Source organism: Nicotiana attenuata, chromosome 6 (assembly GCF_001879085.1).
Source record: "Nicotiana attenuata strain UT chromosome 6, NIATTr2, whole genome shotgun sequence".
Taxonomy (NCBI): domain Eukaryota; kingdom Viridiplantae; phylum Streptophyta; class Magnoliopsida; order Solanales; family Solanaceae; genus Nicotiana; species Nicotiana attenuata.
Genome location: NC_031994.1, coordinates 5,832,245 through 5,859,323, shown reverse-complemented (window position 1 = coordinate 5,859,323; position 27,079 = coordinate 5,832,245). Strand labels below are relative to the sequence as shown.

The following is a 27,079-nucleotide window of genomic DNA, read 5'->3' as shown; positions in this document are numbered from 1 at the left end:
AATACCTTATTTAAGAAATATTATAGTCTATGACTTTATGCATTCGTTAATATTCAAGCCGAACAGATCGAAATTACTAGACCAGATTAACCGAAAACAAATAGAGAAAAGCCGAATCATACTAAACTTAATTAGGTATGGTATTAATATAGCATTTTGAGAAATTAAATATCGAAAATATCGAACCGAAATATGTAAATATAATAGAATAGGATAGATTGTGAAAACTATATGTAACGACAAGCTGTTATGCACACAACTGACATCATTATCAACGTCACATCCATCCCTTTCAGATTCAGCGAATCCTCAATATATTCACTTTCGTCTTCTTTTCTCTTCATTCTTTTCCCCACAGAATTTCCAAAATTTGTAGCTTCGGAACTTACGGCGTTACAATGGCGGAAGTGAAAGTGACGATGGAAGTTGGAACTGACGGCGTTGCCGTTATCACGATTTTTAATCCTCCCGTTAATGCTCTTGCAATTCAGAGTAAGTTTAAATAATTAAATTCATCTCTATCTATAAGTATTTTAATTTGTTTATATAAACGGTGTTTTGATTTTGATTTTGATTTATAAGTTCTGTTTGGTTATTATAGTTTTTGCTGGATTAAAGGAGAAATGGAATGAAGCAGCTAAGAGAAATGATGTCAAAGCTATTGTTTTGACTGGTAAGCTCTCAATTTTACTAATAATTCGTTTTTCTTTTTTAAATGTTCTTCTTTTGATCTGTTTGATTTTGGATAGAATTTAGTACCATTAAATAGTACCCCTCATTAGCTTTAGAAATATAGTTAGTGTTCTGAATTATGAATTTGTGAAGCTGATGTTTGTTTGAATTCTAGTAATCGTTGCTAGTAAAATTTACTTTTGTTAAGGTCCAAATTTGCCTTTGTACTATCCGGAATTGTTCAATTTTGTCCTCCATGACACTTTTGATCCATTCATACCTTTATCATTAGCAAATTATCTCGTATTTCTCTTGTCATTAACAGAGGTTCAGCTTGAAATGTGTGGACTCCACTTGTTCAAATTCTTCAAAAAAAAAAAAAAGTTCAATTATACCCCTAAATGTGCAACTATGGTTTAAAATTACCGGAGCTATGTTAGGAGTCAAGGGTAAAAAAAACAACTTTTTCTTAACGGCAGGGGTTGATATTAGACCGAAAGTTTAACAGAGCAAAAGCTACTCAATTTCAAATAGTACATGGGCAATATTGACCTTTCCGCTTTAATGAAATTGACTAGAGTATCTTTGAATCAATGCAGACTTAACTAATGCAAACTTAAGAATATAACACGATGCAGACAACGAAATGGATAATACCAACTAGTAGGGATTAAGGTTTAGTTGTTCACTTATACTTACACTAGGTTCGGCAGATTTAGTGAAGCTCTAGTCCCTAATTAGCTATAAAGTACAAATATTTACGCTGATTAGTTGGGAATTGAGGTGTAATTGTTGTTGCTGTTGTTTTTCTCTCTTCAGGACAAGCTACAGTAAAGGGTTGATTTCTTTTTCTGTAACTTGTCAAAGACAAACAGTGTTAATTTTCTTTTCTGCTTCATGGTTCATGTCCTTTGTGCTTTTGTTTGCTTTGTGTATGTGGGTCTTCCCTCTTCCTTTTTGTTTATGTTCTCATTGTTTTACTGCAGGACATGGTGGGAGGTTTTCCGGTGGTTTTGACATCAATGTCTTCCAAAAGGTTCATACAACGGGTAATGATTAGTTTCGTTTCAACTTTGTGCAATTTGTTATTGTGTCTCAAGGAACCTTGTTTTTGAAAATTGGAATTCATATGCATTGCAGGAGATATTTCTTTATTGCCTGATGTTTCTGTTGATCTCGTGGTGAACACTATGGAAGGTAAGAGGACTGTTGGTCCAAATTAGGATCTCAAATTTTTAAATGGCTTACTGTAACTTCTTATTGTGCTTCTCTGTGTCATTTTGGTATCAATTGTTATTTATAATACTGTCGATCATTTCGTTTTGTAACTTTAGATGGAAAGAAGCCTGCAGTGGCTGCCGTGGAAGGACTTTGTCTTGGTGGTGGCTTGGAATTGGCATTGGTTTGTGGTCTCTATAAAATGTATTGCATGTGCTTAACTCTTTCTCTGGTGTGTAAATAATGTAATGCATGCTTTTGGTAGGGATGCCATGCACGCATTGCTGCGCCAAGAACACAACTTGGGTTGCCAGAGCTTAGCCTTGGAGTTCTTCCTGGCTCTGGAGGTAACTCTGCATTGCGTTTAGGTTAAATGTCTTTTTCTTTTCTAAGTTTTGACTGAGCATAGAGATTATGTTTCTTCTCAAGGTACACAACGTCTTCCAAGGCTTATAGGGTTGTCAAAAGCCATTGAGATGATGATGGTAAGTCATTCGTGATTCGTCCTTACGTTAACCATTTGCAATTAGTTCCTTTTCAAAGCAACTGCTGGAGAAATAATGTGTTTACCGGGTGCATCATCTTAAACAGAAATTTTCAAAGTTATTCTCAGCATTAGATGGTGATTCTGGACTTTCTTTCATGATAGCAACTAAAATAGGATAAGAAATATGAAAGGGCAAAAATATCACATCCTTATTACATGTACTAGTTCAAGCTCTGTTTTTTGGCTGATTGTGATTGCTGGGTTTTAACTTTAATCAGTTGTCCGCACATTGACCTCCCCCGAGATTGCAATTCATGCAGAATAATTAAGTTGCTTTTTACTCAAATTTGTAAATCAATGTAGAAACAATGATTTATATGAACAACTTCTGTAGCCTAATTAATGTGAACAACGTCTTGCAGACGTCCAAACCAATAATGTCAGAAGAAGGGAAGAAGCTAGGTCTCATTGATGCCATTGTCCCTTCAACAGAGTTGTTGAAAGTAGCTAGACAGTGGGCACTTGACATTGCAGAAAGGCGCAAACCTTGGATGCGTTCCCTTCACAGGACCGACAAAATTGGTTCCCTTTCAGAAGCACGGGAGGTACTGAAGTCGGCTAGGCAACAAGTGAAGCAAACAGCTCGGAATATGCCTCAGCACTTGGCATGCCTTGATGTAATTGAAGAAGGCATAGTCCATGGTGGATATAATGGGGTTCTCAAGGTATCTATTGCTCGGTCAATTAATGTGTATGTTCTATAATGTGTATGGTCAATTAATGCGTATGTTCAGAAAAAGACAACGTTCTAGTTTAACCATTTTTTGTTAACAAAGTCCAGATTATCACAAATAGGGTCATGGAAAGGTAGCTAACTCAGTCTTTAGCCATTTGATAAAAGTGGGCCAGATGGATTAACAAGCTTGTTTCAAGTCTTTTGCAGGAAGCTAAAGTATTTGAGGACCTAGTATTATCAGATACGTCAAGAGGTCTTGTTCATGTATTTTTTGCCCAACGGGCTACATCAAAGGTACAATATATGCTTCATCATGGAACATGATAACTTTATGGACAAGAATGCTGAGTAGGCAAGAATGAACAGTAAAATTAATGTGGATGACTAGAACTTATGCTCCCTAGCAGTTTTAAAGCTTAAATCTTATATTTTTTCCTCTTGTTATCTGCTGTAGCTTTGTCTCCAATTTCCATAATGGCTCTTAAACATTTAATTCTGAGCACATAAATCTGATTACAGATTATTTTGTATCATAGTTCTTATGTTAAAAGATTATTTCGTATCATAGTTCTTATGTTAAAAGATAGAAAGGTATTAGCTGTTGGGCGCAAAACAGTGTGTCTTTATGCAAAGCTTCTCATTGCTAAGATTGATCGCATGGTTGAGAAGCAAGGTTGGGTTCATCTGTTGTTTTTTCATAACACAAACTTGATTTGGTAGGTTTCATATACTTGAGGTTTCACTTTGGGATGGCTTTTCTTTATGTGCGTCAGCTAATGAAAGTTTGTTACCAGTATGATTTCACGAATGAGCAGTAACATGGACCCTGGATCTCTTGTATATATTTAAGTATTCTGTACTTGTTATATTATATCTCTTTCTGATCATTCCTGTTGCCTTTATGCTCCTGCTCTAGGGCTAGTTTGACTTTATTAAGAAAGTTATTTGGATATCTGCTTCCCCATGGGACAATCAATTCTATCTTATTTCTGAATTATACTTTAATTACTAAATGGTTCAGGTACCTAATGTAACTGATATTGGTCTGAAACCAAGGCCAATGAAGAAAGTTGCCATAATAGGTGGAGGTTTTATGGGTTCAGGCATAGCTACCGCTCTAGTTCTGAGCAACATATTTGTTATTCTCAAGGAAATTAATCCCAAGTATCTTCAAAAGGGGATAAAAGCAGTTGAAGGTTATTGATACTCTTTCAGCAGGAACTTATTATATTTTAGTAGTTGATGCCTTGGTAATATGTTGTGATAGATTGTGAGATTGTGAGGCCCTTTGACCATTTTTATATTGATACTCCTTTTATGGTCTTGGAAGTTAGAAACTTACTTGGAGCACCTTATATTACAGCAAACATACGAGGATTGGTAGCGAGAAAGAAGTTGCAGCAGGACAAAGCAAACAAAGCTCTCTCAATGGTTAAAGGTGTACTGGATTACTCAGAATTTAAGGATGTGGATATGGTCATAGAGGTACGGACTGAACCTATATTTTGCCAAGTAATGTTCCGCAGGATGGTTTCTTCTCTCCCTCCTTGCTTCTTTGTTTTGCTTCTCAATTATCCTGGTGCTATAAAAATGCCGATGACCATAATTTTAGTATTCTTAATCTGTTGAAATTGTCGTAAGTTTATTTGAAACAGTCCTGTTTTGTCTGTAGGCTGTCATTGAAAATGTTCCGCTAAAACAACAAATCTTCAGTGATATTGAGAAGGTTTGTCCTCCTCACTGTATTTTGGCAACCAATACATCTACCATCGACCTCAACCTAATTGGGGAAAAGACGAGATCTCAAGATCGGATTATAGGGGCACACTTTTTCAGGTTAGAATTCTTGCCCTGTAACTTTAGTTCTTTAGTAAGGCCAACCCTACTAATCAAGAAAAATTGACCACTATGATCCTGTACAGCTGATTTTCAAGTATAAAAGTTATTATATTGTATGTTTTTTGTTGAGGGGAATATGACTGCTACATGAAAGAGAAGTATAAATATAATATGGGAAACAGAATAATGTGGAACGAAGTGTTATATGGATGTGAGGAGATTATCTTTCACATGTCTCAATATTGTCTCCATTTTTAAGTTTTGCTCCCAGAAAATTTGGGATATTCTTCAATTCGTCTTTTTGTTATTTTGTTCTTTATAAGAGAAATTGGGGAGATATAGAGCAAAAGCTGTTATTACTGCTGCCTAGCAATCTAAAAAAGGGAGGGAGAACCTAGTGAGAAAGACTCCTGCCTAACAAGCTAATTGTTCCTTCTCTTTTTTATTTTTATTTTTAAATAGAAATCCTTGCGATAATTCTGTTGGAGCACTTTTGTTTTGCACTTATGATTGATTTTTTGCTATGGTAAGTCCTGCTCATGTGATGCCTCTGCTGGAGATAGTACGGACCGAGAAGACATCTGCACAGGCGATTCTCGACCTCATGGTTGTTGGCAAATCAATAAAGAAAGTACCTGTTGTAGTGGGAAACTGTACTGGTTTTGCTGTGAATAGGACATTCTTTCCATATTCCCAGAGCGCACATACTCTCGCCAATCTTGGAGTGGATGTCTACAGGATTGATGCGCAAATCACTAGCTTTGGTCTCCCTATTGGTCCATTCCAGTAATTCTCTTCCACAAAGTTATCATTTTTTTTTCATGTGAGGGATAGTAAACTAGTCAGCAGTTCTCTGCAGCCTGCAAATGCAATTTTCATGGTAGATTTGACTTACACAGCTTTAAGATGATTTATGTACTTAAACCATTCAGTTTTTTAAATGCACCTAGAACATCAACACTAACAGGTTTTCTTTCCACATACAGCAGCCTGCCTCCTGCAAGCAATAGTTAAGTTGGTTAGGCATGTAAAATAAATTGCTTCAACATTTTGTAGGCTTCAGGATTTGGCTGGATATGGAGTAGCTGTTGCTACAGGGAAAGAGTTTGCTTCGGCTTTTCCTGATAGAACATTTAAGTCTCCATTGCTTGACCTTCTAATAAAAAGTGGGCGAGATGGTAATATTGCAAGTCTCATCCTTTGTTTTGTTGCTTTCTAGGTAATGGTTTTTCTACTGACACTGGTGCTGCAGGTAAAAACAACGGAAAAGGATACTACATTTACAAGAAGGGAGAGAAGCCAAAACCTGATCCTTCAGTGCTTCCAATTATTGAGGAGTCAAGAAGGCTCACTAATATTATGCCTGGAGGAAAGGTATTACCGGCTAACAAAAGCAAATCTCAAATCATTAGTTGATTATTGGTTCTGAAGGGTTTGTAAAATTCTAAATCCCCTCACCATAACCGGTGTCTTTGTTTTTAATTTGTGGCAGCCAATATCTGTTACCGATCAAGAAATTGTTGAGATGATACTCTTTCCCGTTGTGAACGAGGCATGTCGTGTTTTGGAAGACGGGGTTGTAGTTCGGGCATCAGACCTTGATGTCGCTTCTGTACTTGGAATGAGTTTCCCATCTTATAGGTTGGTACTCTACTGTGAATTCAGCATTCACTTGCTTCCCTTCATGGATAAGTCAAATATTTACTCCTTGCTAGCTTGTGATAACTAATGATTTTTGAAGTGTGAACAACGGGACTAACACAAAATCAATATCTTCTGTTTTGCTTGGTATAAACGGGGAGTAATCTCGCATGCTTAGGAGAGATTGTATACCCAAGAGACAAGGGGATTGTTAAAACTAATCGGTGGAGAGGAATGGGAAAGGATGGAGGGAATAGACAGTCTACAAGTGCAAGTTGTTACCAAATCATGGTGTTTACAGAAGACAAAAGATCACCAGCTTTTCTAACCTTTTTTTCTCGACACTTTGTAACTGGTCTTTTCTTTTTCCCGCCAAAACGAGCACTTTTTTCTTAAAACAAATGTTTCTTACAATGATTTTCCTTTCGCAGAGGTGGCATTGTTTTCTGGGCAGATACAGTTGGGGCTGGTCATATATATAAAAGCCTCAAGAAGTGGTCAGAACTATATGGTAATTTTTTCAAGCCATCAAGGTTCTTGGAAGAGAGAGCAGCAAACGGCATTCCCTTGGTAAGAACTTGATCTTATGGATTTCTCGTGCAATATATAGATCTTTTTACCTGTCTCGTGTGTCTCAACTAACAATTTGGTCATTGATTTGTGCCTACAAATTATTAAGAATCAATTTTTTTTTTTTTGATAAGGTAAATTGTATTAATCAAAAGGGAGAGAACTCCCGTATACAAGAAGTATACCAAAAAGTAGAGAATTTACATCAGAACATGATTCTCTACAAAAGACGCCCAATCTTCTATACAAATAGGGGCTATATGAGTACCAAAAAGCGATCAAAGATAAAGACTATTCTTAAGATGTGAAAAAGGAGACTCAATCCCCTCAAAAGCTCTCCTATTTCTCTCCCCCCAAACTATCCACATGAGAGCTAACGGGGCGAACTTTCACGCCTTTTGCTTTCTTCTTCTACGGAAACCGGCCCAGCTATATAGCATTTCTTTTACAGTGCTTGGCATCACCCATTGAACACCAAAAAGGTTCAGGATCACCCTCCACAAAGCTGAGGACACAGGGCAATGCAACAAAAGATGATCAACTTCTTCCCCTGAGCTTTTACACATATAGCACCAACTAACAAGTGTAATTCCCCTCTTTCGCAGATTCTCAACAGTCAAAATCACTCCCCTCGCCGCTAGCCATGCAAAAAAGCACACCTTCGTGGGCGCCTTAGGAATCCAGATCGAGGAGTATGGAAAAGAGGCCTCCTCTCTCACCAACATACTCTGGTAAAAGGACTTTACGATGAACAGACCATCGCCACGCAAACCCCATCTCCAAGAATCACAAGATGGCTGAGGCATGTCTTGCCCATATAGCAGTGTCAATAAATCTTGGAGCTCCGCAATCTCCCAATCTTGCATGTTCCTTCTAAATGAGAGGTCCCATACTACCCCCCTTCATGCTCCTTACGAATCTGTTGGACTATCAATTCCTTCTGGTTTGAAACTCTAAAGACGTGGGGAAGGAGACCCTCAGTGTATCCTCTCCACACCACCTATGATTCCAAAAGCTGATTCTCCTTCCATCTCCCACCCTGTAAGAGATGTTGCCACTGAAGAATTCCTAATTCTTCATGATGCTCCTCCACATGCCACACCCGAAAGGTGTTGTGATTGCCTTGGTCCTCCAACCCCCTCCTGTGGAATCGTACTTTTCTACTATGACCTCCCTCCATAGAGCATGCTCTTCTACCCCGACTCTCCACAGCCATTTCCCCAACAAAGCTCTGTTGAATACCCTAAGATCTTTTACTCCAAGTCCACCCCACTTCTTTGGGGAAATGACTGTCTGCCAATTCACTAGATGATACTTTCTAGTTCCATCCGCTGCATCCCAAAGAAAATTCCTTTGAAGCCGCTCCAGCTTTTCTGTGATGCTCACAGGAGCTTGCAACAGGGACAAGTAATAGCATACTCGATAAAGTGCTTTTAATGAGCACTTCCTTTCCGCCTTTTGACAAGTACCGTTTCTGCCAGCCTGCTAATCTTTTTTCAGCCCTTTCGATCACTGGATTCCAAACCGTAGTATCCTTATGCGAAGCGCCCAATGGGAGACCCAGGTAAGTAGTGGGAAGGGAGCCCACCTTACATCTGAGAACATAAGACAAAGCATCAATGTTAGCAACCTCACCCACCGGGAAAATCTCACACTTGCCGAGGTTGATTTTGAGACCTGATACTATCTGAAACCACTGCAGGACCTGCTTCAGGTAGGTCAACTGATCCATATCGGCATCACAGAAAACCAGGGTGTCATCAGCAAAAAGCAAATGAGACTCTTCGGGCACTGGGCACCCCGATCGGAGCTGAGAATCCTCTCAAGAAGCCTCCGCCTGCCGCACGATCATCATTTTACTCAAAGCATCCATCACTAGAATGAATAGCATGGGGGATAGGGGGTCTCCTTGCCTGAGACCCCTGGAGCTGCCAAAGAAACCACACGGGCTACCATTAACCAGGACAGAGAATCTGAGTGAGGAAATGCAGAACTTGATCCAACCCCTCCATCTTGCCCCAAACCCCATCCGCATCATAATGAAATCAAGGAACTCCCAATTGACATGGTCGAAAGCCTTCTCAAGGTCCAACTTGCATAGTAAGCCGGGAACTCTATTTTTCCTTCTGGAGTCTACAAGTTCATTTGCCACCAAAGCGGCATCCAGGATCTGCCTACCTTCCACAAATGCATTCTGGAAGGACGAAACAGACACGTCAAGAACCTTCTTGAGTCTATTGGAAAGCACTTTAGAAATAATCTTGTAAATGCTCTCCACGAGACTAATAGGCCTGTAGTCACTGATACAAGATGCACCTTCTTTCTTAGGCACAATAGTAATAAAAGAAGCATTGATACTTCTCTCGAAAACACCATTCACATGAAAGTATTCAATGGCTTCCATAAACTACCCCTTGATGGTGTCCCAACAGAGCTGGAAGAAGGCCAAGGAGAAACCATCGGGGCCGGGGGCCTTATTGCCAGCACAACTCGACACAGCCCCGTGCACCTCCTCCTCCTCGAAAGCCCTTTCTAGCCACTCACTGTCTCCCTCCCCTATGTGGTTGAACTCTATTCCCCCCAAAGTCGGCCTCCAACTAACTCCCTCTTTGTATAAGTTCTCATAAAACCCCACTATCGCCCCTTTTACCTCCTCTTCTCCCTCAATCCTCACCCCATCCACAACTAAGGATTCTATGAAGTTTCTCCTTCGATTTGCAACCGCCACCCTATGGAAAAATTTGGTATTCGAATCCCCTTCCTTTAACCATAGCGCCCTCGATTTTTGCCGCCAACTAGTCTCCTGAGCTATTGCTAACTCGACTATTTCCCTCTTAACCTCCCCCAATCTCTCTTTCTCAGATTCACCTAACTCCCTCGCTCCTTCCCCTCTCTCTAGATCCCCCAATTCATGCATAAGCTCCCTCATTTTGACCTCTACCCTCCCAAAAACCTCCTTATTCCACCTAATAATATCTCCCTTGAGCAATTTAAGTTTCTTCGAAAGACGGAATGAAGGTGTCCCTGATACCCCGTAGCTTGTCCGCCATTCTTTCACCTTGTCACCAAATCCTGGCACCTTCAACCACATGTTCTCGAATCGGAGGGGAGCACGCACCCCCCTCCCTCTGCATCCATCTAGCAAGATAGGCAAATGATCTGAAGTCAGCCTAGGTAAAGGAATCTGCAGCACATTCGGCACCAGCTCATCCCAGGAGGGCGATATCAGAAATCTATCAAGTCTAGACCTTGAGTTGGAATCTTCCGCCCTGGCCCAAGTAAACCTTTCCCCTGACAGAGGAAGATCAATGAGAAAGTGATCATTGATGAAGTCAGAAAACTCCTCCATGGCCCTCGAAATCATACTACACTCTAACCTCTCCTCCGGGAATCTAATAGTGTTAAAGTGTCCCCCCAGAACCCATGGAATGTCCCATTCCCCCATCATATTGGCCAGTTCCTCCCAGAAAAACACCTTGGACCCTTCTCCTACCGGTCCGTACACTCCCCCAAATCCCCACTCCACCCCACTCACTCTATCTTTGACAAGAGCTGCTAAAGAAAAAACTCCGTTCTTAATCTCATTTACCTCCAAACTTCTATCATCCCACATTAGAAGAATGCCCCCGGCACTTCCCGCTGCTGGAACTCAGTCATATTTTACCCAACTACCTCCCCAGACACTCCTCACAATCACATCCGACAAAACTTCCATTTTTGTCTCCTGAAAGCAAACTAGGTTAGCACCCCCACTTTGATGATGACCCTTTTGTTTGGGTCATTCATTCCCCTCACATTCCATGAAAGGATCTTAACTTCCATAAGAAACAATATCCCCCTTCCCCACCCCCTCTAACCGAGCTCCCTTCCTCCCTGTCACACACTCGGCCCCTTCTCTGGTACACCACTGCATCCCCTAAATTATTTTGCTTAACACCTTGACCCATCTCCCTCCCTGCACCATTATAACAAGATTGTTGCTCAATCTCCCTCAACAGTTCTAACACCCTATCTTCCTTCCCTTCAAAAGAAACACCTAGAAACTTCCCAAAGTTTCATAGTTTATCCTCCATCCAGAAAGACATATCCCCTCCTCCAACCCGTGACGAGATTGGACAGGTGTCTTATATATGCACCATTTCCTTGCCCCTACCGGAGGAATACAAGACCATAGCATTGCTAGCAATAGGAACTTTAGGTGCCGAAAGGATCTCGCCATTTCCTTGAGGGGTATCAATCTCTGAAATTAGCACCCCGCTGCTACAGGAATGACCAGAAACACCAGTAGGGTAGCAGGAAGGAGGAGAGCATGGAGCCCTTGGCGGCATCTTAACTAGAATTACTGGTCCGGCGCTAACATCAGATGGGGCATGCTCAACTATCTTCCCAGAAGAAGAAGAAGCTTGAAGTGTAGCCTCAACACAACTAAGCCCAGGAGCAGATGAGGGGGCGATGAGCTGGGTCCATTAGAGGCGGGAGGCCGTGAAATAACATCACCATCTATAGCCGGTGCCGCCCCTGAAGCAGCGGCCATCGAAGAAGGGCGAAGGTCACTAGAGCTCGGTGCAGAAATGCCACTATGTGTAGCACCATTGGCAGAAGAAGGAAGAACGACTGTTCCCATATGCTTAGGAGCCTTAACAGACGCAGCTTGAAATAATCTGGGCCCCTTAGGATCAATTCTAATAGAATTGGGAAAAGTTGTTGGGCCCATGTGAGGAGGCCCAGGCCTATACTTGCTGAAAACTTGCCTGGCCTAGGATAATTAGAAGATGACCGGCCCATTCTACCTTTCCAACCCGCATCACTAACCCATTCACGTCTTTCCCTCCTGTTGAAATTTTGTCGTCTTCTCCCAAAATCATACCTCCCGTCTCTTCTCGATCTAACGTCTGATTCCGGCTTAGTCCACTGATCCGGTGAGCCCTCCCTTCCCCTCAGAGACTGATTTCCCCTCCCCTCCCTTCTATTTGACCTTCCCTTTTCTTCCGCCACTATCTCAGGCATAAAGATAGGGCGAAATTCAGGGCTCAACCAAACCCTATAACTCAAGTAGCCATCTTCCACCACAGTGGAGACAGGGATTTTTCCCCCTTTCCTCGCCACAATCCTCACTCATGAGAGGTCGTGTAAGCTGCAAGCGACATCAATAAAACCCCCACAGATTTCCCCAATCTTCTTGAATAAGTCAAGACACCAAAGATGCACCGGGAGACCCACCATGTTGACCACCAATGATTCGCCGGTGAAATGAGGGTCTAGACACCCATCGTGCTCCACCCATCTATCTAGCTTTAAGAAGTTCCCATCGAACCACCTGTTTCCTCTTACAAGAATTTCTGAAGCTTGAGACTCGTCGACAAAACGAAAGAGATAATGTGTGTCCCCCAGTTGCGATATTTTCAGCCCGTCCTTGACATTCCATGCCTCTGCTGCCCAGTTCCTAACAGCCTCTGGAGAACCAACCCATTTGGAGAAAGACCCAATCAGACAAGATTTCAAGAAGCCCTTGCGCCTGAAAGTGTGCTCCTCAGATAGTGAGAAGTGCGGCTCCTTCCCTACGTCAAGCTTTCGATGGCATCTTCCCCCAAGTTCTAGGGCTGGCCAAGAGGCAGCTTTGATGAAAGTCATGTTTTCCAGTTTTCTAGATTCTAGAGAGAAGTAGGAATTTCTCTCCGTAGAATCCATCATATTCTAGATGCTGCTGTCCCAAAAAAAGAAGTGGTGAGATCTGTCCGGAAAAACCTCAAAGGTTAGGAAAATCAGTAGGTTAAGAATCAATATACAGTTGAGGTAGTGACTTTGGCAGATTTAACTATTACTATTACTTTATAGTATTCGAAGTACCAATAATGAGCAAAACATCACCATATTATGAGCCCTGTTTTGCCAAACCACATAAAGCAGAGATATTAGTCATGGTTTTATGATTTGCACCATCTTAGTTTTAGTTCAGTTTGTCGGGATGAAAGAACAAGAAAGACGAGATAATCATATAGCTGGCAACAGCCACCGAGCTGCTTACCGTAAGACTTCAACTCCATCATACATCAGAGTTGGTTCGGTTGGATCAAGTGAATCTAGATAGGCATGATCAAAAGAGGGGGCAACTCCAATATCCAGTGCCAACTATAAGATAGTTGGAATAACTTGTTCTGCCTTTATTATAAGGAACCTCTCAATGATCTGGGGATTGCTAGCTCCCTTTCATAGTTTTGCTGCAGATGATACACTAGGAATTCTCCTTTGGTGGTTCTTTATTGATTAATTTCATTTACTATCTGTTCAACTTGGGAGACTTACAACTGACTGGTTGCAACTGGGTGCACATTTTGAACTCCGACTGCTTGCTGTCCGTGCTATGTGCATATCTCAAATGTTAACTGATAACATCTTTTGTTGTGCTGCAGAGCGCTCCTGCTTCCACCTCTTCATCTTCAAGGTCACGCATGTGAGGCGATACAATAAAATTTCAGATACTGTGGAAACAGCAGGTGGTGGAATATAGAAATGTAAAATTTCCTTGTAGAGAGGCACCTACTTTGACCTCTTCAGCTTGTATAATGTTTACTTCTTTGGTATAGAACAACTCAATTTCGAGTCCAATTTATTGATGTTGACTATTGACAAGGATGCAGCGGATTGCTTAATTTTTTGAATAATGTTGGAAAAAATTCCAACATTTTATATGCTATTTTTATGTGTTCCAGAAGTGGATCTTAAGTTCATAACGTTGAAAATTTCACTAATCAGGCGTAATTTAATGAGTTTAGCATCTACGTGTTTGCTAGTTATTTCGCAAAAATAGTACTTTATTTGAATAATTTCATTTGTCAGCAAATTGAGGAAATATTTATAGCTATCAATTAGTAACAATTATATATGATAAGATAGTTCCAACGTTGCAATCTTGCACTAGATATGCTTCTATTAGAATCATCAAATTCTATTGAAACAGGCCTAACATAACATAACATAACAACAACAACAATAACAACAAACCATGTGGAGTTACATAACAACAACAACAATAACAACAAACCATGTGGAGTTTGGGGAGGATAGCATGTATGCGGACCTTATCCTTACCTAGGGAGGACAGAGAGACTGTTTTCGTGAGAACCTCGAAAACAAGCCTAACATATTCAAGCAAATACAGGATGTCACGTTTGCATCAATAATTCCTCATAAAGTGGCACGCCTTAATCCCATAAGCTGAGAAACGGCAGGGACATCTTGAACTCAGGAGGAAGGAACCTTAATAACAACAAAAGAAGTGTGCATTTCCCGATCAAAGAAGCCCCTGAACTGTTCTTCTAGATGAGAAGAGCGAGTCTACACATTCAAGAAAAAGTTAAACAAAATGCAAATTTTGATTGAAATTATACTAAAGTAAATGTGGTAGAAGTTACATGGATTGCTAGCTCTAACAAATGGGGCCTGAATGAACTTCACTGCTACATCAAAGAAAGACAATGAATAAAAGCCTAATATTACAATAGAAGCAGCAGTTACAGGCAAATCTCATTCTAAAACTCACTACGGTTTATTTTCAGATTTTTGGTTTGACATCCCCATTCTCATCTGGACGATGAACTTTAGGAAATGGATTATTATTATTAGCAGTAGTTACTACTGCACTAAACAACTGAGCTGTTCTTGGCAGAGGAAGAGCAGACTTGGCAACACCATTGTTCAAGGAATCATGCTGATTCCTTGTTTCACTCGTAGTAAAACCATTACCAATCATATCTTTTTGATCGACAGGGTCAGCACCTCGGATCATTGATGAACATTTTCGTTCTGAAATATGAAAAAGATGGTTATTACATAATGTCATTCCAAATGAAACACAGTGGTAAGCAGCATAAAGAAAAAGGGGAGCAAATAGGAAGGGTGGGGTGGGGGGCGGGGGGCGCGTATGCAGTTGCATATGAAGCAAGCATAATATCTTTTTTGTGGAAAGCTCTAAAAGCCTATAAAACGATACTGTAACTAAATACTTCACAAATAGTTCTAACGAACCCTTAACCAGAAGTCTTGGCTTCGAGCCTCGGAATGGAGTTCATCTTTGGTAGGGAGCACACACAGTCCCACTATCGCAAAAAAACACCCATAGTGGGCTTCCTATGGTGTCAATCTAGATTACTCAAGCCAGTGTATTTCAGACATCGGATGGTTGAGCCAAAAGTTCTAAGAAATTGTATTATTGATGTTTTAATTTAAATTAATAGGGATGTAAGAATATAAAATAAACATGAAAAAATAGATAGGTTATATTAGAAATTTAAGAGACAGATAGTACACATAGGTTACTATTTTCTATTTCTATTACGATATGCAAGGCGTCCTTTCCTTATTTAGAGCAGGTAAATAATTTCTACAAAAAGAGAAAAACAAGGCACATGTTCTAATTCACCATGACCTTGCAAGTGTGGTCAAGTGGAATTGATCTGAGATACAAAAGAAAAATGGAGAAAGGAAGCTAGTGGCAGTACCTAGAGCTCTGTAGATTTATTATAGACGAGGATTCTGAATAAATTTAATCAAACAACAATCAATTAAGCCTCAACCACAAATCAGTTTGGGGCCAACAATATGAATACTCTAAATCCATACCGTTTTATTCAAGTCCATTTGAATCCACTACTAAATAATAAACCTTTCTAAGGCACATGTTAGGAGCACTATAAATCCCACGCTAATCTTTTCCTGGACAACTGATTAAATCCCAAACAATTGTATCGACTATTTGGATCCTTTACTTTGTGCTTTTAGCTAAGGTTTTGTTTGGTTGACACAATATTTTCTGTAAATAAGTCATATTTTGATGTTTGATTATGGAATATGGATTATAGGAAAATATTTTCTAAGGAGAACATATTCCACCAAAAAGGAAAATACGAATTCCTTCACTAATAAGTCATTTCCTTTATAACTATTCTAATTTACTCCATATCAATTATTTCAACCAATACTTGGACATTATTATTTTTTGAAAAGGTGAGGCATAATATAAATGAAACAACACAAAGGATATACTGTTAAACTATACACGTGCAGCCAAAGGAGAAACTTGGCAAAAGTATAACCCTTCTGAACCTGTAGGGAATGTAGCATTTCTAAAATAGATTCGACCTCATCTACTTGTTCCACAAGATTTTAGTTCTTTGAGACTATTTCCTTCCATGTGATTAGGTCTATCTCTTCTTCTTTTATCACATTTAATTATCATATTGTCCATTGTCAAAAAATTTAATCATCATACTGTCATGCCAATGAACCAGTGCATATAGAGGTCTATATAAGATAGAACAAAATTGTCTCAGGCAACCTTCTCTGGCTTTATCTCCATATGTGCTACTTCAACCCTCTGTTGAATGTGATTTATTTCTAATCTGTTCTATCCTGTTGACCGCACATCCTCTAAAAATCTGTAATTCTATCCTGTTGACCACACATCCTCTAAGAATCTGTAGTTTATTCTATGATATCCAAGCTGATATAATTACTTGCGAAGGAGACAAAAGCCAGCTTCTTGCTAATATCTATTCACTCTAGAATAGTTTCAAAGGAATTAGGAAGCTGAATTCGATCATTGGAAAGCAATATGTCAGACCAAGTGCCTCTGAAAGCTAAGTTGCTCGGACTCTTCACTTTCCGTTCCGCACCCATGTCGACATGACGTGGGTGTGGGACCATACCGGATCCGGTCAACCGATTTTGGGTACTTTAACCAAAAGCGACTGAGAAATTAGGGACAAATACAATGATTTCTGGAATCAAAACAAAAGCTAGGGTGAAATTGAAAAAAATGGTATATAGAAATTTCTACGTTAGTCATTTACTTTTATCTCCTTCTCGGAATCTCCTCTTGATCAATATTTTCTCTTTCTCGGAATACCGCGTAAGTTATACAAATAATCTCTCATAATTTAGACATATTTTTATAACTCTATTTTTAGATATTGGAATTATTTTTAACCAAATCTCTGCCCGTATTCGCACCCCCGAATCTTAAAATTTAGATCATGAAGGATCCAACCTCTAGATCGGCACCCGTAAAGGACACCCACACCCGAGCCCGAGCAACTTAGTCTGAAAGTATCTTTTTTTATTTGGACAGCAGATCATGGAGCTATAATAAACAACTTACACAGAAAAGAAGACCACTGTGCACAGGTCTGCGGCATGGCAGACAGGAAGAAACGATCAGTCACTTGCTCCTTCACTGTGAAGTAGCTAAAATTTGTGGTGTGTTCCTTGCCTTGTTTGGCCTGAATTGGGTAATGCTGAAACAGTTGACGAAAGTTTTGCTATGTGGAAAGGGAACAAAATCTCGATCAGTCAGAAGATTTTGAGATACCACTGCCACTTACATAATGTAGCCACTCTGGAGAGAAGGAAATAGGAGACGCTTTGAATACAAGATCTTGCTTTATAGACTAAAGCATAGATGCACAAATACTATAATCTTATCGGGTGAACAGATAGATGTAAATGATTAGAACAATGTCACGAGTTTGATGGCAGGTCGATAGATGGAACGCTTACAACGTAGCTCCAACTCGGTACATTTACGAGCATGTAAATAGACTTCCTACCTTAACCATAAAAGGGAAGAACCAGTTACCAGGAGCTAAAGAGGAAGTGAAAGGTGGACTTCTCCTAGAAAAGAGAATTACCGTGAAAAAGAAGGAAGAGGGATAGTTCCACTTCGAAGGATTACTGAGTAAATGGAGTTCTCAATCTTCACTCCTTTACATTCAGTAGCCAATGGCATGCTAATTTATGTGTATGCAGGGAGTCTGGTCGTGGGTTATCATAAACTATGTCAAGTACACAATTCTTTTGTCTTGATATACTAGTATGGATTGGGTAATGATATGGATTTGAGCACTTCACATTAATCTTTAGAATACAGGGAAGCCCAATGCACTAAGCTCCCGCAATGCGCAGGGATCGGAAACATAAGTAAACATGTCCAACTCAAACATAGTACAATGTACCTCAGGTAGGTTGGTCAGGATACTTGCATATTTGATTATATATAAGGGAACTAATTAACCACATTTAATTATTTTGGTTATACTCAGGAATCTAGTAATGGATTGCAGTTATCAGCTACCATCTCTTCTTCAGTTCATTACATTTATATCCCTGATAATACTACATTTCTCGTGCCTAATGCAGGAATCCAACAGGAAATTATCTCCCATTTGCACTAGAAGACAACAGTAAACAGAGGCCGTCGAACGTAACACTGAAAGGTATTTTGGGGCTTATTTATGGATTCATTGATGTAGATAAATTTGGTAACAGCTACATATTCAGTGAATAAGAACCAGGTATGGACAGAAAAGAAAGAGAAACTTACCTTTTAGTTGTCCTAAATCGACAAGCCTATTAAGACAATCACGAAATTTCATCAACACGATTCTTTCCTGTTCTGCATACGTCTCGGTCATGCCCTGCCCGTGGGGCAATTGAGAAGATGTATTACAGCTAAGAGTCGCTAGGTCATTAGGGGAAGCAACAGCAGCTGCAAACATGGTGTGTGATTCATCACACATTAGTGCTAACGTCCCTGGCGACATTGGCCTTTTTGATACATCAGCACCATCCAAACTAGACTCTTCCACACTGATTTTCTCACCTTGGTCCCCACTTGAACAACAGTCAAGCATATCCTTCTCAGTACTAGAATCTTTCTGGTTTTGTACTCGCTCCTGAGTTGATGAAGCTAAGGAAGCTTCTCTCTGCCCCTCAGCCTGTTTCATTGAAGCATCCTTTTCATCTGAAAGCATTCCAACACGTAATCAGTAAAATAATTGGACACCAACTACTGCAAACGTGTAATAAAATCACAAAAATCACATGGTAGAACCACCAGATGAAAGATCTTATCTTTCCAACAACATAAGATCTGAATTGCACATTCAATCCATGCTCAACACATAACTCCACCTATGCGAGCTTAGCATCCTACGTGAACTCACACTACCTGTCCCAAGCCCATAAACGAGAGATCTGCCGTAGGTTGATGGTCTATGTAGATCTAGTCCATTTACGATGAATCCTCATTTAACCAATTTATGATTCTAAAGTTCTCCATTTTGAAAAAGAAGTACATCACTCGTGTTTCTTCTAGGAGGTCTATTTGCAAAAACATTCTTTATACACAGAACTGATAAAAAAATATAATCTTTTTCATTAGTTCCTTTTTTTCAAATCAGAATTATTAAGAAGTCAAGTTAAATTCATATATCTGTTGTCATCTACCAGATGCACAGGGAGGCATAAGTCTGAAAACCAGCTTATGCATAATTACCTTACCTGATCCTGTTAGTCTCCCTCTAACAAATTGGAGTACATCTGGCCCAACTTGCATGCTCTAGTTAGGAACATTGTGGTATACTTTTGGATAGGGTACCATAATGCATGTGTGGTGACTGTAGAATCTAAATGTGGCTTCTGCTTAATCCTAATTGCGCAAACTCACAAGTAATTCTGCTGTAGATCTTATAGATACTCCAAAACAGAATACATGTATTATGCATAAGGCTTTCATTTAAACACAAGGTGGGGGAGGAAAAAAGAAATGAGTCTCAATGAGCACCTGAGGGCGTGGCCTAGTAGTCAATGAAGTGGAAAAAGCTACAGGAGACCGAAGTTCAAGTCTCAGCAAAGGCCAATAAAAAACCAGGTGATCTATTCCTCTCGGCCTAAGCCTTGGTGGACAGAGTTACTTGCTACCTATGCTGATGAATTAGTAGAAGAACGCGCAAGCCGGCCCGGACAACACCGTCGTAAAAGAAATTGAGTTTCTGTGATGACTTGGTGCTTTCAAGTTTCGACCAGCGGAAAACTAGATCTAATTCATTTCCACCAGAAATCATTTCATACTCCATTCCAATTATCTTTGACTGATTATCCATTTGGAGGAAGAAAAAAAAAACATTCATCCCTAAGCTGCTGTTTATAATTCCCAAGGATCAAGAAGGAAAAAGACTTGAATAGTAAAGCGAGAGAGTGAAGAAAATACTTCAACCATTATTAGAAAAACATGTCAGAAAACAGTCTTGATAACTTCTTACTTTCCAATGGAAACTCAATTTATGATTTTAAAGTGAACAAAAAGGTGGAATCAACATAACAAAGAAGATGGACCAAAGGTATTGGTCGTACAAGTAATCAAAAGTACTTGAAAGATATATACCTGCCAGCATCTTGGCTGTTTCTCCTGAATGTAAAACTAAAACTGAGCAAAGTTCCTTCAAATCCTGTGGTTGGATGAGGTCTGCCAACAGAGACCTTCAACCATAACATGACAATTAGTTTGCTGAATGAGCAATAAAGGTTAATTTCTTAGGGGTAGTTACTGCTACCTGTAGGTAAACTTGGAAGGACCCACTGTTGCAGCATTTCCAACACAAGGACCAGGAACTGAAGATAATGAAGGTAGGACAGAAGCCTTGATATGGTTCCCCTGTATAATACAGTATGTTAATTCATCCATCAATTATTTTCTGGGAAACTGCAAATTGTCTCTCCTGCTTATTTAAGCAAAAAATATCAACAAGAATAAATCCAGAAAACGAATTTCACGCAGTTGTTAAATGCATTTTCTCTGATGAAAACCATGCCCTTCAGTGTGCAATCAACTATTAACAGCAATGCAGCGATGCCCGGTGGATTATACTAATGAGAAGGAACTCGGACATTCTTCACCAATCAAACAGTTGAAAAATGCCTCGAGTTCAATGGTAAAGGATATCATTTACCTGTTGGGATTGTCCATGCCTGTGAACAGGTTCCTTAACTGATGACCCGAAGAACAGCTCCTGGCCCTTTCTTTTCTTGTTCACAGGAGATAATCCATAACCGGAGGATCCAATGGCACCTGTGATAGCAGCATTTGCCGCCTGCTGGAGATATGCCATGTTGTTTGCATGATCTCCATGGAAAAGAGCCTGCCTCTCCTCACTTCCTTCAAAATTTTTGCAGTCCATGCATTTACAATTTTCAGAGCAAAGAATGTTGGCTTGGAAGCACTCACAGTACTTCTTGAGGCAACCTGATTTCTTGCAGTGGCATCCTTTGTTATGCTTTGCCAAGACTAAGACATCCCCAATTTCCTCCTACAAAGGTTTAAACGCAGTTCGAAAGTTACCAAATAGAATAAGAAACAATATTTGACGCTACTTTGATTTACATCAAATTTCAACTCTGCCAAATTCATCCTTATAAGCACAAGTAGTTCTAGAAATCAAGCGAAATTTCACAAAACTACAAAAGAGAATAAGTTCCTAGGACATCATGAGAACAATAGTATAACATGATACAGCTTCAAAACCACCATATTGAGTTGACTAAGTTTACTTCGTGGTTAGATTGACCCCTTTAGGTAAATTCTATAGAATGGTTATTAGACCTACTATATCGTATGGGGCAGAGTGTTGGCCAGTCACGAACTCACACATTCAAAAATGAAAGTAGCAGAAATGAGGATGCTTAGATAGATGTGTGGGCATACTAGGAGAGATAAGATTAGGAATGAAGATAAACGGGACAAGGGGCTGAGATGGTTCGGGCATGTGAAGAGAAGGAGCGCAGATGCCCCAGTGAGGAGGTGCAAGAAGCTGGCATTGATAGGTCTGAGGAGAGGTAGAGGTAGACCGAGGAAGAATTGGGGAGAGGTGATTAGACAGGACATTGACACATCTTCAGCTCACCGAAAACATGACCGTAGATAGGAGAGTATGGAGGTCAAGGATTAAGATTGAAGGTTAGTAGGTAGTCGAGCGATTTTCTATGGGAGAGCATGGTTCTAGTTTAGAGCACCTTATCTGCTCCCTCTTTACTTTATCAGTATTATTGTTATTATTCTATTATTTTCTTATCCCTCAAATTTATTAACACTGTTGTTTCTTTTACTTTGAATATCTTTACTATTTTGCTGTCAATACTTTTTTCTTCAATATTTTTATCTTAGCTTTTTTTACTCTTGTATTTTTCAAAACTATTTTGAAAATATTTTTCTTCAGCCGAGGGTCTATCGGAAATAAAATTCTATTGACACCATACCTCTTTATACAACTCGCAAATTTTCAAGAAGTCAAACTCAGTCATTCAAAATCTAAACTCTGATGTGATGCTTTCTCAGTCAAACTAAAATTCAAAGGGTGCATTGGTTATGAAAAAGCCTTTAAACGAAGAACCTTTCTTACTCTTACACGCAATACACAGAATATAGATTTATATTAGATAAGGTACAAATATAGGTTACTTTTTACTGTTTGCAAGACTAGTCAAAATTCCAGTATTCAAATGCAAGCTTGAATAACCACTGACATTTACATTTATTACAAGCTGAATTCGAGCTCAAAGTCAAACTAAAAATTGATCCTAATTGACTACTCAAGCTCAGAAAGTTCAAGTAAATATTGATTATATTGCATTTCCTACTTTTCATATCAGCAATTTTTAACCACGTCATTGCCTGAAGTGAATCTGAATAAACAAATAGTATCATAGACCACAAGGACATTAACGAGAGTAACATATCCAGGATATCTCAGATCTCTAGCATAATTAGAATAAAGATTTTTTATGAATAGTTCAACTTTTAAGAAAGCATCATCCACAAATCCACTTAGTTTTAAGAAGTACCTTATTATCTCGAGCTCCATGTGGACTGCTGGCGATTTTAGGCCTGAATGCATGTGGATTACGCTCTAAAGTAGCTTCAACTGCTTCACGTCTAGCAGGCTCATTTTCGACATTATTATGACAATTGTTACAATTGCACCCATCACAGTATATGCCAGATGCAAAGCATTCACAATACCTGGTCCAAAAATATAGAAAGAATAAAGAAAAGTCACATTGCATAAGAACTAAAGCAGTGACTCTAATAGTGTAGTAATGCATAAAAGCGAAATAAATCTAACTGTGAGAGGGAAAAAAAAGGGATTAACTTAAACCATCCAAAATACACCAATGTCCCACAAACTGACCTTTTCCACGGGTTGGTTTTCAACCCAAGAAAACCAATGTGGTGGTTTATTTTGATTTTTATATATAAAAAGCTGCAACAACTCAAATAAAACCTCCATTTTCAGAATGTAGACTGTGTACATGTATTGCATGGCCACTTTGAAACAAATAGTCCATTTATTTCATGGCTAGAACCTAATGGCCAAAAGGTTCATTTTTGCAAATGGTGAATTTACTAAGAACAGTGTGGTTTTATATGTGGGCTATAGCTGGTAATTTCTGTATGTATTCGTGTTATGTATAAACCACAAACTTCCATGTATAGCACAAAAACATAAACTCTAAATCCCAAATTTATCATATGTAAAGTCTATAATCCTAAACTTTGAGCCCCTAATGTAATGTCATATAACCAAAAACACCAGACTTTCTAACGTATAGTTTAACCGTAAACACCTAAACTACAATCCATACTGAATCTGCCCAAATCGTCGTCAACCAACCAACCACAAGCTAACTAAACTAATTTGATTGGATATTTTGGAAAAAACAGTGCAAAATATGATTAGGTTATGGTTTTAGTTCAAAATCACCCCAAACCTATGTTGCTCGGACTCTCCGAAAATGTTGCTGGGTGCGTGTCGGATCCTCCAAAAATAGTGTATTTTTTTAAGGATCCGACACGGGTACGACATCATTTTGGAGAGTCCGCGCAACATAGCCCCAAACCGCCTATGTACATCCATGTACACATCTAGTCATCATTGATTGGAAATCGTATGCGGCAGAGAATACCACTATGTGCATGTGCTCACAAGATTAATGCAAAGACAGTCAGTACTATGACATAAAGAGAAATAATTCACATATGCTCCTGCAAGTGAAACTTCGCGAACTTGAACAGATTAAGAGAAAAGGCCCTAGAAAAAGCATTGAATCGAGCTGGTGCCCGAGGTAAATTTAAGTGATGGACTAGGCTTTAATCTCATTATTATCCTTCCTTTTACAAAATTACCAATAAGCCCTAGGATAAAATTATTAGCTTCTTTAGAACAGGGATTAAACATATCGAAGGTGCCAAAAGGAGTAAAATATCCTTACAATATCTGGTCGTTTCACATCTTTATTTTCCATTTTCTTAATCCTTCCTGTAGGGAATGGTTTAGTTGATAATATTTGTTTGGACCAATGAATATGTTAATTTTTTATGACACATCTATGCTTGATTACCTCATGTATATCCCTTCCAACAAATATTTTGCCATCAAGAAGGGAAAAAATAGAAATTTGAGAGCTTATCAGTGCTGCCTTCATCTGTTTGCCATCCATTAATAGATTTTAGTTATTTTTGAGATATTCCACATATCTGTATGAGACGGAGGTAGTACTTACAACTTTAGACATCGAGAGTGTTTGCAGTTACACTGCTTCTGCTTTTTAGGAGTACCATCTTTTACCTCACTAACACTTTGCCTTGGCCGTGCTCTTGGAGAATCTGGTTTCCTGGAAACAGTTAACAGTGAGTATTAGCATCATATAGATCATATTCAGTCTAAGCTAACATAAAAATGCTCCCTCTCACAGCTTCGTAAATCAAAATCCCAAAAGCTTGTGTAGAGCCCACAAACAAACCCTAGACCGATGATGATCAACAGTTAGAAATGTGACTACTTCACCAACTCCCCCCCACCCCCCCACCCCCCACACACACAAAAAAAAAATCACAAATACACCCAGCATTTAACATGTTTGAGGTGAGCAAAACGAGATAGCTGTAGATATTAATATTACTTATACAAGAAACAGAGAGCTCTTTGATAACTATGTCCAATTTCAAGTCTGAGAGATGTGAGACAAGCATTATATTAATTTGTGGTTAGCCACTCTGAAATCACTCTGATTAGCTGATCATATAATCTTCTGTCTTGTTTAAACTGTTAACCTTAAACAGAGAGCTCTTTTATAACTATGTCCAATTTCAAGTCTGGGAGATGTGAGACAAGCATTATCATGTACACTGATGATGATTTAGAAACTTATCGACAAATTTAGGATCAACAAGACAGAAGATTATATGATCAGCTAATCAGAGTGATTTCGGAGTGGCTAACCACAAATTAATATAAGGTTAACAGTTTAAACTAAAGAAATTTGTGCGACAGAAACAAACTGAAAAGTCAAATCTTTTTGTGAAGTAGACCCACAAGCGTAAATGGAAACCAATTTGGCTGGAGCATGCCTACATGTGTACAAATATTGTTTCTCCGTAAGTTAGCCAATAGTTGCAAAGGACTTACAAGGTTGTAAGGAAAGGATCACGATTATCATCTCTAATGTCCTGTATTGCTCACCAGTCAACCAAAGTATAGAAACAAAGAATCACTCATAAAAGCCTAGCAAGCTGGAATCCAGAACCTATAAAGTTTAAATTCAGTTACTAGCATTTGAGGTCGTTGTCGTAGAATCCAGAACCTATAAAGTTTAAATTCCTCGGTGTGTGTATGTATATATATATATATATATATATATATATATATATATATATATATATATATATATTAAGAAAGCCATTAAATATTTATAAATATTTGACTTTGAACACAAGATATTATTCTATATTAACTTGTGGTCATTGTAGAAACCAACAAACTTCAAATTCTGAATCGGCCTCTGCCTGTAATACCGTTCCCACAGTTCCCAGGCATCTTATATTCTCTTCCTACATGCTCAAAGATGCATTCTTTAGCAAATAACAAACAAATTATAGAGTTTATAACAAATTTTTAACTACAATTTCCTCTAACCCTGACAAATTTCAGTTAAATGAGCTAAAAGAGACCCCTTTTCCGTAGATACTTACAGAGGAGGTCGTATTGAAGGATGAGTAGTCGGCACCGCAGTTTGTTTCGTCGGCATTAACACCATATGTTGCTGCGTCTGTGGCCTTTGCAGTTGTATCGATTTCACAAGCGGTTGAATCTGCTTTGTTTGCTCCGGCATAGCGGTGGCCGGAGATTGACCGCTACTGCCACCGAACACCGTGAAATCCAGCTGCCTAGCCAGCTTCTTCGCCGGGAAATCCACTGCCACCTGCGGCTGCACCGTCGTAGCTGCAGCAGCAGAAACAGCCACCTCCGATTGAGCCTTGTTAGGAGGGAAAAAATCCCCTCCCTCACTATTCTCCATTCAAACACACAATAAAAACTCACCAAACACCCAAAAATTACAAAATCTCACAAATTCACTGATTATCCACTGCAAATACCACGATAATTCCACAAATTTCAACAAATATAACGAAAAAACTGTTTAAAATTCAAATTTTCGACAGGTTAAGCTGTGTAATTCGAAAATCAGATTCAAATTACAAAAATCCAGCGAATGTTGGCTACAAATCCACTCAAATTATTCACCTAATTCAACAATAAGTTCGATCGACAAATACACATACACTGTGTGTGTGCGTGTTTTATGTATGTACACAGGCGGAAGGAGAAAAGAAGGGATTTTTTCGAAGAAGAGAAGAAGCAGCAAATATTGCTGCTCCCTCTAAAGCTTTTGAAATTCAATTTTGTAAATATTGGACGGTACGATTTCGGTAAAAAGGTTCATCGTGCGGTGTCTACGGGGAGAACTAATCTAACGGCTTAAATTCATAGAAGCTTTGTAGGATTATTTATAACCGTCGGATCATAAGATATATAGAATGCGTTTCGTCTTTTTTACATGCTCATTCATCTAAATAGAATGACACTTTTATTATTTAATAACTAAATATTATATACAAGAAGAACAAATTATGTAAAATAACAATGGATATGATAACAGATGGTTTGTAACATTTATTTAAAAGAAAATAAGTGTATTATTGACATTATAATTGAACTCAAAATAATTAAAAATCTTACCATGGAACA

General features: G+C 39.0%; 2 protein-coding genes across 4 annotated transcripts; one reads left to right on the top strand and one right to left on the bottom strand.

Annotated features, from left to right (window-relative positions):
- On the top strand, positions 288-13,875 carry LOC109226540 (peroxisomal fatty acid beta-oxidation multifunctional protein AIM1). Its single transcript, XM_019391321.1, has 18 exons — positions 288-492; positions 602-673; positions 1,659-1,721; positions 1,813-1,869; positions 2,007-2,074; positions 2,156-2,237; positions 2,320-2,375; positions 2,800-3,102; positions 3,321-3,407; positions 4,135-4,309; positions 4,477-4,598; positions 4,786-4,949; positions 5,484-5,738; positions 6,009-6,130; positions 6,205-6,326; positions 6,445-6,593; positions 7,025-7,163; positions 13,574-13,875. Exons 1-18 carry the CDS (start codon positions 399-401, stop codon positions 13,616-13,618), a joined length of 2,175 nt encoding a protein of 724 aa, XP_019246866.1. The 5' UTR covers positions 288-398; the 3' UTR covers positions 13,619-13,875.
- LOC109226539 (protein tesmin/TSO1-like CXC 6) lies at positions 14,190-26,732 on the bottom strand. 3 transcript variants are annotated; one of them, XR_002068074.1, is made up of 9 exons: positions 26,023-26,732; positions 24,555-24,665; positions 22,836-23,013; positions 20,948-21,304; positions 20,552-20,652; positions 20,383-20,477; positions 18,541-18,960; positions 14,576-14,966; positions 14,190-14,498 (listed from the first exon to the last, which is right to left on the bottom strand). XR_002068074.1 is itself a non-coding variant. In XM_019391320.1 (8 exons), exons 1-8 carry the CDS (start codon positions 26,346-26,348, stop codon positions 14,716-14,718), a joined length of 1,839 nt encoding a protein of 612 aa, XP_019246865.1. In that variant the 5' UTR covers positions 26,349-26,732; the 3' UTR covers positions 14,518-14,715. The 3 variants fall into 3 exon arrangements, 1 of the variants encoding a protein (XP_019246865.1); XR_002068075.1 differs by lacking the exon at positions 14,190-14,498 and adding an exon at positions 17,320-17,556 and having other exon boundaries at positions 14,885-14,966; XM_019391320.1 differs by lacking the exon at positions 14,190-14,498 and having other exon boundaries at positions 14,518-14,966.

Bases quoted from the DNA above. Each gene is read 5' to 3' on its own strand.
- LOC109226540 (XM_019391321.1), top strand. From the start codon at position 399: ATGGCGGAAGTGAAAGTGACGATGGAAGTTGGAACTGACGGCGTTGCC. The intron at 1,870-2,006 runs GTAAGAGGACTG...TTGTAACTTTAG, and splicing joins CGTGGTGAACACTATGGAAG to ATGGAAAGAAGCCTGCAGTG. The intron at 6,327-6,444 runs GTATTACCGGCT...AATTTGTGGCAG, and splicing joins ATATTATGCCTGGAGGAAAG to CCAATATCTGTTACCGATCA.
- LOC109226539 (XM_019391320.1), bottom strand. From the start codon at position 26,348: ATGGAGAATAGTGAGGGAGGGGATTTTTTCCCTCCTAACAAGGCTCAA. The intron at 24,666-26,022 runs GTAAGTATCTAC...AACTGTTTCCAG, and splicing joins CCTTCAATACGACCTCCTCT to GAAACCAGATTCTCCAAGAG. The intron at 23,014-24,554 runs GTAAGTACTACC...TTTTTGGACCAG, and splicing joins CACTCTCGATGTCTAAAGTT to GTATTGTGAATGCTTTGCAT.